At 35.1% G+C, this 17,379-nt stretch overlaps 2 protein-coding genes and 1 long non-coding RNA gene across 3 annotated transcripts; 2 read left to right on the top strand and 1 right to left on the bottom strand.

The window, feature by feature from the left end:
* Positions 1-939: 939 nt before the first annotated feature.
* On the top strand, positions 940-4,472 carry LOC148905635 (uncharacterized). The gene is made up of 2 exons (XM_089039674.1): positions 940-1,527; positions 1,875-4,472. Exons 1-2 carry the CDS (start codon positions 1,195-1,197, stop codon positions 3,369-3,371), a joined length of 1,830 nt encoding a protein of 609 aa, XP_088895800.1. The 5' UTR covers positions 940-1,194; the 3' UTR covers positions 3,372-4,472.
* Positions 4,043-5,808, bottom strand: LOC148905634 (uncharacterized). The gene is made up of 2 exons (XM_089039697.1): positions 5,379-5,808; positions 4,043-5,058 (listed from the first exon to the last, which is right to left on the bottom strand). Exons 1-2 carry the CDS (start codon positions 5,591-5,593, stop codon positions 4,650-4,652), a joined length of 624 nt encoding a protein of 207 aa, XP_088895823.1. The 5' UTR covers positions 5,594-5,808; the 3' UTR covers positions 4,043-4,649.
* A 7,233-nt stretch (positions 5,809-13,041) lies between these two features.
* LOC148905633 (uncharacterized) lies at positions 13,042-17,002 on the top strand. The gene is made up of 3 exons (XR_016121649.1): positions 13,042-13,251; positions 16,247-16,299; positions 16,786-17,002. It is a non-coding gene; the product is annotated as an uncharacterized LOC148905633 (long non-coding RNA).
* Positions 17,003-17,379: the final 377 nt, after the last annotated feature.

Genomic DNA, 17,379 nt, shown 5'->3' with positions numbered 1-17,379 from the left:
TGTACCATACATTTTTTGTAAATAGAAGACTTTTTTTCCTGCTGTATTTCAAATGGAATTCTGGAGACAGCAGACTGACTTGGCCAGAGATAGCTGTTAATCTGTGATAAATTCAGCCAGGTGAATTTTTCCAGGTGTCTCCTTGGAAACCTATTTGTAAATATGGCATTTTTTGTGCAGCTCAAAATAAAACTGATGTTACAATATGGCAATACCGTAGTGGATATTGTAAATATGTTTTTATGATTATTTGCACTGTATATGTTTTTACTTCCTGAGATTTTCATAATTACACAGCCACGAAGTAACCAGTTGCACATTGAAATTTGGCTTTTCATTGTCAGCAATCCAAAATATTAGAGGTACTGACTGATTATCATTGACTGATGGCAGCTAAAACATTTAACTCCTTTAGTTGAACTTTGGAGTCTGCATATTTTGTGAAAATTACAGTTATGAAATTTAAATATGAATTTTACTAACATGCACTCTTATTGTTAGGTTCCCATTTGTGCTGTTGTCAAATATTGGCCACCAGACTAACTCAAACTCTCTTGTAGCTCTTCCTTCACCAGGTCCTATTGTCATTTCTGATACCATTGTTGCTCTTTGAAAAGTTCCTAGTCTGGCTGCTTGTAAGGCTGCAACTCCTGTTAGACTGCTTTGTTCTTCTGAGCATTCATCACTTCCATTGAAGGCTTTCCTCACCACTAGCATCACATCTTTTGCTTCAGACAAAGCCCTAACAACATCATCTTTTTCATATGTCTTATAAGACATTTTAAGGGCAGCTTGTTTCCAAATTGGGGCTTTCATGTGCCTGGTTTCTTTTACTGCATTGAGATGAGCGCTACCAATCTTCTTGAGGAGGTGGCAGAAGTAACTTTCTGGTATGTTGATGAAGTTAAAGTGGCACCATTTACCTTTAAAGGGCAACTTACCCCCCAAAATGACCCATTTTTAAGAGAAAGTACATCAATTGAGAAACACAAAAATTTAATTTTTAGAGGGGATAGAGCATCCGTGTTCCTAAAAAAATAATTTCAAAACATCGCATATATCGCTCTGGTGGCCGCCATCTTTGAGCCCGCGATAAATTACCGCATTCAGGTGTGACGTCACAACGTCAACGTGTGTTTGGATATGTAGAGTTTTTCTGTAAGCATGAGAGTTTGAAGTGGCTTTTTCGACAAAATGGTTAATTGTTGCGTGCCTGAATGCACTAACTATTCGACAAAAACAAAAGATGTTAGCTATCACAAGATTCCTAAAGATTTACAAATTCAGAAAGCTTGGATTTCTCGTCTAAGACGAGCAAATCTGCCGCCATTGAAGAATTGCTATGTATGTAGCGAGCACTTCGAGGATGGTTGCTTCGAATCCGACCTTATGGAGCAACTAACAGGCGAAAAAAGAAAAAGGAGGTTAAAGGCTGATGCAATTCCAAGTATTTTTAACTTTTCAACCATCCCTAGTAAAAGAAGAGCTACGACAGAAAACCGTATAAGACGACAACGACAAAAAGAGGTAGGTGATTTGTAGTTTGTGTTCGCACGTGCACTGCTAGATTGTCAGTGTAATATGTAAGTCTTATATATATTAGAGCTATTTCGTGACTGGTCTGTGACTGTGCTCAGACCAAACCAATGCATTAAATTCTTAATACTAAGTTTACCGCTGCGGGTTTAGTTATGATGAATTGCGGATGAATAAGTTATACGCTCTTTCATATGGAGTCAATGAAAGTCCTATAAACAATTAAAGCTTGAGTGTCGTCTCAACTATCGGAATCAGTGAGAACCCCAGTAACTGCCATTCATTGTTATTTGTATTTGTTCTATAAATGATTATGTTTACTTCTTTTCCCCCATAAGACATTGGATAACCTACTGACTCCAACTACACATGCACTTGATGAAATGGTTGAAGAATCTGATATGGAGGTTTCCTTCGATGAAACACCTTCAAACAAAAGGGACTTTGGAGTCCAGTGCTGTCTGGATGAAAAGCTTTCAATACGAAAAAGCACCTCAACCCAAACAGAAAATGTGGATGTTAGTGTTGAGACTTCTGATGCCTGCATTCAAGTAGAAGGAAATTCAACATTTGAGCAATTGAACAGTATCCTGCATGACCATCCATACAGCTATACTGCTCCCTCTGTACCCATGAGTGTGTCACCACAAAAGTCTTGCAAGAATGATGTATCACCACAGAAATCTGCAAAGTCCTGTGGGTCTTTTCCTTTGTCAGATGAAGAAGTGAATCTTTTTTCAAGTGATGAAGAGGATGAATACATTATCTCATCACAAGAAACAAATTCTTCAACAGACAAAGAGTCTGAACCTGAGTATCACTTTGACACCTACATCAAAGAGCCAAAGTATTTGGTATTTGCAGCATGCCTAGGTGAACTGTTCAGGTTTTGTATCAACTGTGGTTCCATCGTAACTGACACCAACATTACCTGCACAGGAAGCATGGTAACGGTTAAAACCATATGTATGAAAGGTCACAACTGCTTGTGGAATTCCCAGCCTCTCATCAATCGTGCACCGGTAGGAAACCTTCTAATCTGCTCATCTATTTTGTTCACTGGTAACACTTTTACAAGAATCCAAAACTTTGCCTCATGTCTTGGGTTACGATTTATCAGTGAAAAAGTTTTTTACCAAAATCAGAATAGGTATCTATTTCCTGTAATAAATGATACCTGGGAAAGAGAAAGAAGAGCCGTTTTACAAGAACTGTCAAGTAAGCCTCTTGTATACTTGAATGGGGATGGACGGTGTGACAGCCCTGGCCATAATGCCAAGTATGGTACATACACATTTATGGACAATGACTCAGGGAAGATAGTTTCCTTCTCTGTGGTTCAGGTCACAGAAACAACATCTTCAAATGCTATGGAGAAAGAAGGTTTCATTAGGAGTCTTGGTAGTCTTGAGGATGAGGACGATATTAACATCAAGAGGATAACTACTGACAGACATACCTCAATCACTAGCACCATGGAAAAAGATTACAGCCACATCAAACACCAATATGACGTATGGCATTTGTCAAAATCTGTTGTGAAGAAACTCAACAAGAAGGCCAAGTTGAAAAAAAGTGCTGACCTTTCACATTGGATCCAGTCGGTCTCAAACCATCTGTGGTGGTGTGCAGCAACATGCAATGGTAGTGTGCAGCTGTTGAGAGAGAAGTGGGTCTCTATCTTGCATCATGTGACAAACAAGCATTCTTGGAGAGATGCAGAGATCTTCAAAAAATGTGACCATCCTCGACTAACCCGGAGAGAAGCTCGTAAAAAGTGCTGGCTAAAACCAGGATCTGCAGCTCATGTAGCCCTTGAAGAAGTGGTCCTTTAACCAAAACTGCTGAAGGACTTGGCAAAGCTCACTGACTTCTGTCACACAGGTGGGCTTGAAGTATACCACTCCATGATCCTGAAGTACTGCCCAAAGAGAGAGCACTTCTCCTACAAGGGTATGGTTGCTAGAACACAACTGGCAGCCATTGACAACAACCACAACACAGGAAGGAACCAAGCTGTGATTCAAAAGCCGGGGATGAGGATGGGAGAGGCAAGATACCGCCCATGTTTCCCAAAAATGCACAAGCGTTGGGTAGTTAAGCCTGTGTTGGAAAAGAAAAGTTATTCTTTCCTTCCTGAGCTTCAAAAGAAAGTGCTGGGATTGTGTGATGGCTCAGAAGTTGACCTCCAGGAATTGATTCAGAAACACCGGTCCAGGTTTTCAAGATAATCTAAATTAGAATTAGCCTTTGTGTACCTGCAGGTCATATGACCCTCCACTGTTTGGTCCTTCTTCCCCTCCCTCAAGTCCCAATCCCCCTCTGCTTTGCAGGCTATCTTTGGACAGTCGTGTAAAATACTGGTAAAAGATATCCCTTAATGAAAAAAGCTCCCAGATATGGAAAGGTACACGACAGACCCAAGTATAAATGCTATATACAAAATATGTAATTTTTAAAAATGACAAGGGGACCTGATGAAACGGGCAGATAAGTATGCAGTACCTTTTAGATGTTCAAATGAAAATTTTATTAAAATATTATTTCCATTTAGGTAAGAATTGACTGTAAAAAAGAGGTCTTTTCTTTACCTATCTACACTACCTTATATATGGGAGTCTCCCCCAGTATGAATATATTAAAGAAAAATATCCAATTGAATGGTGACATTTGCTTCAGCATATTTAACTTTTTTGCTGCCAGGACTCGTATAACTGCAAATTTTGCTTGGTTGGCTAGTGATCGTGTTCACTAGTGCTTTGTACACTAGGTTCACTATTCAGCTGGGTATTTTGTTTAGTGTGTTTTTAATAATAAAATATGTAAAACATTCAAAAAATGTTTGTACCAACAAAAAGCTTTTTATATAAAAAAGAAATTTATATAACACACCTTTCCGTGTACTGCATCCTAAATGAATACATGATTCTTATGCATATTGGTCTCAGCTTTTTCTAGTCTATGTTTTTGTTTTCAATTATCTTGCAATTAAATATGCCAAAAAATTGCAATTCCAGGAATTTTTCCTGATAGAAAAAAATCCACTCTGTATAGTAACTGAAGTAAGGAATAAATAAAATGTATATATTCACTCCATGCAACATTATATCAAGCTAATCATCTGCATAATGAAAACCCTCAAACTGAAAGTCCTCCTCTAGTCCAGGAGGAGGGAAGTGTGCTCTGATGCACATGACAGCACAAGAGGGCAGAACAACCCGAACTTCCTTTCCAAGAACTCCCCAGCACCATCTTGCTAGTTGTCTATATGCAATGTGTCTGTACTGCTTCTGCTCTGGGCCTTCATAAGCATCTCTGTATTGCTGTTTGTACTGAGCCCATGCGGTTCGAAGAACATACTTATTGCCACAAACAGGTAAGAATCCAGGATGTTGAGTAATGCATGGTGGTGGTTCATCAGCATCTCCATCTTCAACAACAGACTGGCATGTTGCAACTACTTTTTGGATTTCTTGGCAACAAATGCATTCAGCTATTGTATCCATAATTTGGCAGGTACACCTATTAACAAATAAAACAATCCTTAGTATTTTTGAACATTATCAACGATTGTCCCAAGTGAGAATATACATACACAACTTGTGACACAACTATATCCCTGTATCTATATCCTGCAGTATATAACTTATTGACTATCAAGCGATGTTTTTAAACATGTTTTTAATTAAAACTGTGAAAGTTGGTATTGCTTTTGGTTGCAAACTGGATTCATGCATACCAATATCTAAAGAACAGATTGCAAGAACACGAGTGGCAAGATACGATTTTATATAAAATGGATATGTAGTTCAGTTTTGTGATAAGACAGAAGTACGACTTACCAATCTGAATTTGTAAGTCGATTGTTCTCTTGTTCATCGTCTTCAATAATGTCACTGTCAGATCCTTCTCTGAACTCTTCATCTGAGGAGATTTCTATTTCTGGTTCAAACTGATATGGCCGTAAACCAAATTCGTCGTCCATTCCGAAAAATTCTTGAGCGAAATCGTCTCCCGAGCTGTCCGAGCCTTCGGAAGAAGAATTAGATTCTGACATGCCTTTAATTTGATGACCAAGTTGTATTTTTTCGCAAAATATTGAGTAAAACGTATAAGAAACTGAGGAAGAAGTCAGGCAAACAACTGGAAGCTTGAACTCTTGTGACGTTGTGACGTCATTACGCTATTTTTCTGAGCCCGCGATAAAAGCGCAAGATGGCGGCCACCAGAGCGATATATGCGATGTTTTCAAAAAATTGTTTTAGAAAAATGGATGCTCTATCCCCTTTAAAAACTGGATTTTTGGACTTCTCAAATGATGTAGTTCCTCTTAAAAATGGGTCATTTTGGAGGGTCAGTTGTCCTTTAATGATAAGAATATTCGTTACTATCATTTATATAGAAAAAGGACGCGCCTATCTTCAAGCTCCGCCTACAACAGCTCCAGCAAAAGATGTAACCTTTGTCTTAAAGAAAAGTTTCTAATAATCTATCGACCGGAACTCTCATCATTAAATAAGCGAAACGAACTTGTATCTTCATGCCGCCACAGAAACAAAGCATTACTACGCAACAGCTAAACTACATCCACTAATTAATTATGTATACTTTTTTATATAAATGATAGTAACGAATATTCTTATCATTAAATCCCCTGAAGAGTGAAGCAATTCACGAAACAGGCTTGTCGGGAAAAATGTTGTCTTGACTTTTTCTTCTCAAACAAATACATATATATATATATATATAGTATTATTAAGGTTTAAATATTATTCTAAATATTATTGTAATAAAAGTTTTTCCTTGAACCTCGAAATGGCTAATAAAGTTTCAAACATCATTATTATTATTACTATTATTATTATTATTATTATTATTATAGGTATAAGCATGCATATATGTGCCCTGTAGGATTGCTACAATTTACATTCCGCACTTCAGATCATATATGATTATAATAATAATTATTAGTATTATTATATATATGACTTGAGGTGCAGAATGTCCTCACAAAAACAAGAAACAGTCACCCGTATAATGAGTGCATGCTCAGAACTAGCACAGTCTCTATAAGTCATAACATGACAAAATGCTGAGACCTTACTACTAACCACCAATCTCGTACCCAGAGCCTGCATTTCTTCTGGCCTGAGGCGAGGAACGAGGGCTCTGGCATAATCCATTTTTTGAGACCAGGATTTCTTGGACTTCCGGTATAAGAGCGCTTACGTTAAAAGACTTGCCAAAAAAAAAATTTTTTCCCGATTTCTAATTCTTATTTTGAACGTAAGTAAATACAGAAATCTGTTTGAAAGCAGGTTTGAAAGCATGATTTTCATTGATTATGTTTCACTTCCGGAAAACTGCGCATGCGCCAAAAATGGATAATGACAGAGCCCTCGTTCTTTGCCACAGGCCGAAAGGAACGCAGGCTCTGGGTACGAGACTGACTAACCATTTAGTCTATTCTCAGTATATGGTTTTAAAGAACACAGTGATCAAGTCCAGCCGTGGTATCAACATAGATCACCCATTCTAATCATAGAGAATATGCAACCAAAGATCATATGGGACATTCCATTCCATCTAAAAAAGCACCAGAGAATGGTACAACCAAAATTGACATGGTTGTCAAAGATAAGAGTAGAAGAAGTGCCTTCTGATTGAAGGAACAGTGTGTGGAGTTGGCAAGCTATCAGAGAGACGACAATACAAGCAAGACAAATACAGAGAACTTAGGGCAGGCATCAAACATCAATTCCCTGATTATAGAAATTGTCAAGTAAATGTGGTGTTTGACCTCCTCCGTGGGTGTGTATCATCAAAGCCTGAAAACTGATCTAAATGAATATGTAACTGATAAGAACACACAAGTAACACAGTACCTGATAATGAAAAGTCAAAAATGGATTTTGGTCACTAAATGTTGAAATAGTGAAGAACTTTTATACCTATAAAGAAAGAAAGAGGAATAACAATACTGAAATTCATACTTGTAATTATAGAATATAGATCAGAATAGCCCAGGAGTTATCTCGCTATGCTGCTTACAATGTAAATTCAAACTCAATAAAGTGTCGATAATAATAATAACAACATTATTAGTCAGGGTTAACACCTTACCATGACTAATAATGTTTAGGTGGTTTTCGGGATTAAAAATGATTTACATATATTATTATACAATATTAAAAATGTTGTAAATATAAAAGGAGAAGGATAAAACTGGTTGAAAAAGAAACTATACAAAATAAAAGATAAGACATATATATAACAACGATAATCTTATATAAACATGTTATATATATATATATATAAGTTATACATTTATATAATTATATTTTTATTTCTAGTTATAGAATTTATATTTATTATTCTATTATAAGCTTTAACACAGCTCTTGGGAAGAGCATTTTTGTATGATGAGACATCCATGTTTGAATAAAAAATAATATCTATATATATAAAATTATGTGATATAGGTAAAACTATTTATCTAGAGAAAAAGGTTGATCATATTTCTGAAAAATGATAGTTTATAAAATATTCATAAAACCTTTCTATCCAATAAAGCACCCTTCATTAGTATTCAGGTGTGTGATCTATTAATGTGATAACGATATTGAGAATGAAGAATTGACTGTTACACTTTTGATCTGTTTACATTTAACTGGCCAACAATGTTGCATCGTTCTATAATAGATGAAACCTGGATTTTACATTGAGGAAGGTTACATTTGTGATAAAAAGTATAGAATTATATACAAATAATGCAAAGAGATAACTAGCTAAAAACTTGTTTGAGCTGGGTCAGTGTTTCTAATGAAACAGTAATTTTAAAAAGGTTAACTATACACCGTGAAATAATGAAAAAACTTACTAAGGGGCAGGTCAAAAATTAGAGGGGGGAAGGGTGGTGCTAATGGGGGGAGGGTCATTATTTGTCATGCAGGCTAAAAGGGAGGGCCTGAAAGAATTGTGCAAGTCTTAAGGGGAGGGCCAAACTTTTTTGTGCATAAAAATTAGGTGAAAAGAAATATAAAAAATGAATTATGCTGTCACTGGATCAAGCTGATATTATCAAGTCTCCCAAAGGAAAGTTAAATCAAAAAGTTTTGTATTTTTGTTTTGTTTATTATATTCTTGAAGCCAACAGTTTTTAGAGCTCCTAAGTAATAAGCAAACAATTAATAAATAAATAAACAATTAATTCTAAACGTAATGAATCATGTAATTGTTGTTTTCGTTTTTTTGTTTTCAAATGAAATAACTGACTGTACGTATTAAGCTATGAAGTATGTGTATCACTTCCATCATATGTATACCAAGGGTGGAATTGAAAAAAGCCTTTGATTCAGGCGAATGCTCTCTAGAAGATCCCACCTCAATATTGAAATTTAGTAAAAAGTTTGTAGTCTCTGAAGGGTGCGTTAAGAGCTATCTAGAACACTTCAAATTGCTTGAACTGTGGAAAGAAAAAAGAAAGGAAGACAAAACTGAAAAGAAATCTGCATAGGCAAAAAAAGTACGAAGACTACTGGATTGCAATGCTTGATGATGGCTCTTTGAGAAAACAAACTGTAGCTGTCCAAGATAATAAGTAGTTAGAGTTTCATAAACTGAAGTGCCGTGGTAAAAGGAAGGTTATAAATTAAATACAGTTCAGAGGCATATAACACACAGTCTCCATGCAGTGGAACAAAATAGATGGGACAACTACAGAGAGGCTGGCAGTGACACTGACACTGATGCAAGTGCAGAATTTGCATTATCTTCAGGTGATGATTGTGAGGAATAACAAATAATTATTGGCTGAACTTTGCTCACATACTGATGAAGAAGAAAGTTGTGGTGAGGATAGAGATGACACAGAAGAGTTTGATACTAGAATGACGACTACTGTGGCAACAAGGTCGGGAAGATGTGCAACTCGTCTACTACTAATTATTAAAAACAAGGTCAGCCTAAATTATAAGTTATGGGGGAGAGGAGGGCCAGAAAAAAATTTGCAATTTTTTTATATATAAGGAAAGGAGGGGCCACTAAAAGATATACAGGCCAAAAATATAATGCACCAGCCCTACCCCTTTAATTTTTGACCTGTCCCTGACGTTGTGGATGCTAGTCCTTCATCAGAGTAAAAGTTAAAAGTAAGAGTCTTTTACTAGCTTCCGAAACGTCAGTAAGTTTTATCATCTTTTCACAGTGTATAATTTACCTTTTTATCATTACTGTATGAATAATGAGATTTAATATAAAGAAACAAATAAAAAATATTGGTATTTTTTATTTTGGTTTATCACAATTTCTCTTTAGAAATGTAGGAGAAGCTAGCATTGTGATATGTTACTGCCATTCCCAGTCACACGCAACCAACTAGACCTTCATCACAAACAAAAAATTGAGTTTTGGTGGACGTCAATCAAAAGAGTTTTTATTGTTTCTAATTGGTTTCTACACCAGGACTGATGTAAATACTCACGTGAATATGTGCAAATGTGCAAAAACTGTTGCCCTTAACTCATGCTTCTTGTCGCTGTGCATTTCTCGCTCTGGATATATTTTCTCAAAAATGTCACAGGATTCCATCTCCGAATCTTGATGCTTGACTGCAAAGCTATCGGTATTGACTATGATTTGAGTTTCTTCAAGATAGGATAAGTCAATACCGATAGCTTTGCAGTTAAGCTTCTGAAATTCAGAGTCGGAATCCTTAGACATGTTTAAGAAACCCTTTTGATTGGCGTCCACCAAAACTCAATTTTTCTTTTGTGATTTAGGTCTCAGTTGGTCGCGTGTGACTTGGAATCGCACTAAGTGATGGGACATACTAGTGATGGATTTCGACATGGCAGCTCTATGAACATGAAGTGGAATATAAGAAAGTGTAGAGGTGTTGTAAAAAATATTGCTTCTATTGATGGGATATAATATGGCATGGCGTTGCATATGAAGTAAAGTGTAACTAGCTAGCATGATTAAAGAAAAGCATAAGTTTTAGTGTTGTGGAAAATGAAAATGACCATAATAGGAAAATAAATACTGAATGGGTGTTGATGTGAGAATGAAATTCGAAGCAGCAGAAATAATAAACGAAGCATCCCGTCGTAAATGAAGTGGTATACGTATATATTAGTAAGCGGTTATTTAGGCGCTGAGCTGAGTGTGGTTGAGGGGTAGTAATAGAGAAAGGTGGCTTACCTTGGTTTGAGAGCAGGCTTGGAATTGTTGAATAATATGCAGGTTGGGTTGAACTAGAAGTGGAAGTAAAAGGTGGAGTAATATTAACGAGGAGTGCAGTAGTAATACAGCAGCAGGCATGGAGAGATTTGCAGACGCATCATAATTAATGAGAGGGTTGGAATCGAGCTCGTTCGGTCGGTCGGTCGCTCGTCGCAAGAAGATGGGAAGAGAAAGATCGGCCGCGAGGTACCTGAAGGCATCATGAAGCCTAATGAGGGTTTAAATCGGTATCTACACGAAGAACTGTGTGGATTCGTACTCGTTGGTAACACGGGAAGGGTTTTGTGTGTTTGGTCATCTACAATGGGGGTTTTGTATTATCTGCTGGAGTGCCGAGCCTCGATGCGGGATCTGTGTTTGGGCACCTTCATGAGGAGTTCGTTGGGCCATAGAAGAGGTGGCCGTAAGGCGAGGAGCAAAGTGGAAGGTGGCCAAAGACTTGTTGTCCGTATTGTTTTTGTTAGCAGGAGCCTATGTGTTTGTTGAGTAGTGGGTTTCCTGTGGTGCGCCATTTTGTATGTTGTTGGGTTCCCGGATGCAGTATGGCAGACGCGTTGGCGGCAGCGTGGTTACGTCATAAGTCACGTAGAGAGGGGTTGTTAGGAAGCCAATTGAGTGTTGTCGGTGCGTGGAATCAGTGTCTAGACAGATTTAAAGAGGCAAATTTTTAATGGTTTTTTTTGGTTAGGAAAGGTATTTTGTTTGTTTGTTGGTGAAAACGATAATTTTTCTGGAATTGCCTGTCATCAGACAAATTGTCTTGACTTTTTGGGTGCAATTTTTTGTACTTTCTGTTGAACTTTGAAGGCGCCTTTTTTTTTTTGTGTCTTTGTCTTTTTGCTTAAACAGCTTTAGAAAGGCCTAAGACAGAAGATTTTAAAATATTTGAAAAATGCTATAACATGTGAGAAAGAAAAGTTTACTAGGTAATAGTATAATGATAAATGGAAATGTTTAGCAATGTTTGGAAAGACGAATGTGTATTGCTTGGAGGCATAAGTAAATAGATCCCAAACATGGGTTATCTAGCATAGAAAATGTAAATGGACTCTAAAATAAATGGTAAAATAACTTGACTAGAGTGATTTTCAATAGTCAACTTAATACATGGTAGTAGAATTCTTGATTAAAATAGTTATGGAGGAGTGAAGTAAGACCCCTCCCAAAAATAAATAAATACATGAATAAATTCATAAATTTCTAAATGAATGAATGAATGAATGCATGAATGAATGAATGAATGAAAGAATGAAAGAATGAAAGAATGAAAGAAAGAAAGAAAGAAAGAATGAAAGAATGAATGAATGAATGAATGAATGAATGAAAATATAAATCATAATTGAAATTAAAATCAGCTATTACATAAAGAACAGTCATAACAGTGGTCTAATTTCCTTATACCCAAAAGTGAAAATTCATCAGAGCTATTAGCATTACCATTGACAATCTATAACGCGTTTGGACAATCATCAGCATCAATGTAGCAATCTTAAACGTGGTTCGACAAACATTTGCATGATATAAAATAAACATAGAGAAAAATAGCAATCATTAGCGTTTTTCTTTAATAACATAATGTTAGTAAGCAAAATCTCTCTTGCGTTACAATTAGTGCTCTAAATTCTATTTCTTGGTAGCATATCGTACAAAAAGTGACTGCTATCGCTAAATGTAGGTCTCTATAAGCCTTTTCACAGTTTAAGAATCGATTCCACTGCGCATGCGATTTTATCCCGAATTTCTACCTTCTTTTGTCTAAACCTTCTATTGTTCTTAATTAAACAAAAGAAGGTGAGAAATTCGGGATAAAATCGCATGCGCAGTGGAATCGGTTCTTAAACTATGAAAAGGCTTATTGCGTTCAACGGCTTCTTTATATCCTTCAGAAGTTAAGGTTATCGTTTTTACACAGTACACGTAAATCAGCTTTTGTTCTATCTTAATTTTTTTGTGAATTGTTAAAACGCTAATGATTCCTTTTTTTCTTTAAATGTTTATTTGAATAATGCAAATGTTTGTCGAACCACGTTAAATAATGCTACATTGATGCTCATGATTGTCCAAACGCGTTATAGATTGTCAATGGCTATGCTAATGGCACTAATGAACTTTCACTTTTGGGTAAATGATTGTCAATTAACGCAACCGTTTGTCAATTCGTATTATTGAAGTTTAATTACGCGCACAAGAAAATACATTCCGCGCACATGAATGTACAAACGCGCTATTGATAGTCTATTGATGCCCATGAATGTACACGCATATTCAAATATCTTTATTGAAAGTTGATCCGCGCTAATGATGTTACTTGTGGTGTTGATGAAAGTACATTACACGTTATTGATACAAGTATTGGCACAAATGAATGTACATTTTCTGTTAATGAACAGCAAAAGGTGCACATGGTCTTCGTAAAAGGCGCAGATTCAAATTTTTAACTCAGTTGCACTGCGAAGACTTCGAATTAATGAGGTAAGACTTTCTTATTTTACGCGTAGAAAATACTTATTTTCGTTAGCATTACTTAATAGAAAAACTCTTAAAAAAGACTGAAATTAAAACGTATAGAGAGGTAGTGGGGTATTTGTGTTTTTTTTTTATTCAGATTCTTTGATTTTGGAGTAAATTTTAGAACTTTAAAAAAGAAACAGCAGAAAATGAAGGCTTTTAAAATTCTTTGTTAAAACGTTTCTTTTCAACTAGATAAAAATCTAGTTTAAAGTGCTACATTTTACTAGGCTTTGTGCCTCAAAATGTGTCTCGTGTGCGAGGTAAACCGATTCAGTCTCCTACTATACCGAATCATAGTTAATAGACGTCAAACCGAACGCAAACATGGTTTTATGTTTACGCGTAGAAAATATATTTTTGTAAGCATTACTGTAGAAACTCCTAAAAAAGATTGAAATTATAAAGTATAGAGAGATGGATACTTAAACTCAAAACTAATGTGACATACACAGCAGAATTACTCGCTTCAGTAATCTAAATCTGAGTTGCCAGAGACATACAAAGGAAACAGAAGGTGGACGTGCATTTGCTGTAAGATCGATTAAAGAATGGAATGTTTACCAAAAGACATGAAACTTTCCAGAGAGTAATAAGACTTTTAAAAACAAACTTTGTAATGATATCTTAACTAAAAAAAAGTGATTAAATTTTTGTGTAGTTCTAAATTCTTAATTAATCATTATTTATTTATTTATCGGATTGATGGATGGATTGATTGATGAATTGATGGATTGATTGATTTAGTTCCATACATCTGTTTAGTTCCATAAACTTATTTAGTTTCATGCAATTATTTAGTTTCATACATTTATTTAGTGCCATACATTAAATATTCAGTAACACACATTAAATATTCAGTGACACACATTGAATATTCAGTGACACACATTAAATATTTAGTGCCACACATTAAATATTTAGTGCCACACATTAAATATTTAGTGCCACACATTAAATATTCAGTGGCACACATTAAATATTTAGTGCCACACATTAAATATTTAGTGCCACAAATTAAATATTCAGTGGCACACATTAAATATTCAGTGGCACACATTAAATATTTAGTGCCACACATTAAATATTTAGTGCCACACATTAAATATTTAGTGCCACAAATTAAATATTTAGTGCCACACATTAAATATTTAGTGCCACACATTAAATATTTAGTGCCAAACATTAAATATTTAGTGCCACACATTATAAATATTCAGTGCATGGACGCCTACCACACATTGAATATTTAGTGCCACACATTAAATAATATTATCCAACTCATTAATAATTCATGAGGAAAACACAACAGATATCACGGCACGACTGTGAAGAGTGTTGTAAATCTGATACAAAACTGTGTTCATTTGCATAAGCTTTAAGTTGGATTTTCTTTACCAAATTTACTTTAATTTTGAAAATTTTAGTGAAACACAAAGGAACTAACCTTTGATAAGTCATATACAGTATTCGTGTCCGTGTTGTATCAGATATACAATCACTCCGCTACGCCTCGTGGTTGTATATCTGATACAACACGGCCACTCATACTGTATATATTACATAATAATAATAATGATAATAATAATAATAATATCTTTATTTACCCTGATTTAAAAAACCAATCAGCTGGACACGATAGAACAGCTGGTATAAGAATCTAAATAAAATCTATGCTAAAATCAGTGATTAAGAACCTAAAAGTATAAATATAAGAAAAGAGAAAATTAAGTATAATGTATACATATATATACACAGAAACAAGAAAACCCCGCCTCCACAAAACATATACAGTCAATGCAAAAAATGTTGTCGTCAACCAACTCAAGCCTACGTGACTGGACCAAAAGGAACTCTGGGTAACAATCATTGAAGCCGAGTTGACTCCATAATTTTATCTGACTAGTTATATATGCCTGGTTTAATACAGCACGAACTTTCATAGGTGAGCAGAAAGAGTTGGAGGAGACGTTTTTTAATGCCTTCGTATTTTCGGATTCGTGAACTGAATCATAACTACTTGGTTTTTCTTTCCCTAAACCCAAAGACATGCATTTGATGGATTGTTTCTTGCCATTATTTTCTTTATTACTAGCGAGAACAATTAATTCAGAACGAGTATTTAACCGTTTCAGTGATTTTTCTTCATATTCCTTTTGGTCAAGTCGCGTAGGCTTGAGCCAGTCGACAACAACGTTTTTTGAATTGACTGTATATCCATTTTATACACTTATTTCAATAAAGCTAGTCGCCTGAAAAGCTACAAAGCTGAGACCAATAACGATTATGGGTAGATACATTAATTTTAATGTTTCAACCGCTTTAATAACTGTTGATGGATTTTAGATCTTTTACCAGTTACAGTCTCACCTCTTCTGAGCATCCTCAAGCTGCAAATCAAAAGCTTTACTTGTTTGATATTAAAATACTAAATATTAAGATATTTAATTTTCCCATGATGCTCAGTGATATCAGCTTTCTAGGTTTTTTGGTGACTAACTTTATTGAAATAAGTGTATACAAGGGCTCGAAAAAGAAAAAGAAAACAAAACAGAAACATTAGGCTACAAAAGATATATCCAAAACCTGTGATTTTCGTGCCTCAGTGTAGATTATTGGTTAAATAATGAAATAATGAAATAAGTATATGAAGAAGAAAAAAATCTATCGTACAGTACACTTAATATTCTATTTTTTTTATCAAAATCTAAAAAATATTTAAAAAGCTTGTTTTTAAAAATGGAAAAAGAACTAACTGTATCCAATGAAGCAAGTAGACCCCTGAAGTTACAGTATCTTTTCCTTAACAAAAATTTAACATATTAATTATTTTATTCTCTACTTTCACATCCCCATAATACTTTGCCTCTTTGGGGGGTAACCAGAGGGTAAATGCACCCACTTATTTTGCTGAAGGCTGATCAGACAATGTTGACAATACCTTTTTTGGTTTCCAAAGATAAAATGAAGAAGTGAAAAACAGAAAAAGATAGAAGCTTGAAGACGTTTAAGGTGAATTTTAACATTTTTTTGAAAGTGAATACATTTTTTGTAAGACCAAAACTCTTGAAGATCTGTACACGCAAAAATAACTTGATAAGCTGATAAACAGCATTTTACAGATAAAAGTTGGTATAGTATAAATTCAATTGCCCTTCATTTCACTATGACGTGACATCAAAACAATCTAATGTTTAAATGCAAAGGAGGGGGTCTGAAATCAACGCAAATTCATCGAAAATTGTTCTAAAACCCGTATCAATCCACGAAGTCAAGTAGAATAAGGCCAGCAAACTCTCAGAATATTTCTTGGTGCATATTAACACATATTAAATCTGAAAACCAGGCCATTTTAGATGAAATTGTTTTGCTAGGAGCAAATTTTGGGTCAGGGTTAGGGCAATTCAATTTGGCAATTCTATCGATCCCCCACATAAACAAGCAGTGACGTCATAGTGATTCAGAAATAGGGCAATTATAGAAATTTATCTTTTTCAGGCTAATGACAAAAAACCTCCAAGGAATCGGAAAGCTAAAAATGAGTTTGGTTCTGGAGATGGTGCGAAATGTATGCAAGTTGCTTTTGGTGGTCACCTCTATCACTGTTATTTGTTTGTATGAGTTCATAATTGTTTCTTTGTTTCTTTAATGTTTAATTTGTTTGTCTAATATATGCATATATTTCAGTTTGCTTGTTTATTTAGCTTTTTTCTTGCTTGCCTGCCTGCCTGCCTGCTTGCCTGCTTGCCTGCTTGCCTGCTTGCCTGCTTGCCTGCTTGCGTGGTTTAGACTATTATCTTCTAACATTTTTTTCATATCCTGTTGCTTTGCTTTTGAAAGTTTTTCCGTTTGTAGTTAAAAATTAAAAGCGAACAAAATGAATAATATAAGTTAAAATATATTCATAATAAATAACTATAAAATATATGCTTGAACAAAAAATAAATAAATAACTAAAAATATAAAAATATAAGTATGAACAAATATTCGTGAAAACTACATAAAAAAGGCTTGCCTAAATAAGTATGCCTTCAACTTCTTTTAAATTCCTTCAGATGTCCCTAATAAAGGTATAGGTATAGATAGGTTATA

The sequence above is a fragment of the Actinia tenebrosa genome, unplaced genomic scaffold, assembly GCF_029948245.1.
Source record: "Actinia tenebrosa isolate PJP-AT-01 unplaced genomic scaffold, QUT_ActTen_1.0 PGA_scaffold7__59_contigs__length_16204524, whole genome shotgun sequence".
NCBI classification, from domain to species: domain Eukaryota; kingdom Metazoa; phylum Cnidaria; class Anthozoa; order Actiniaria; family Actiniidae; genus Actinia; species Actinia tenebrosa.
The sequence above is the reverse complement of the archived record's forward strand: the minus strand, read 5'-3'. Positions and strand labels throughout refer to the sequence as shown.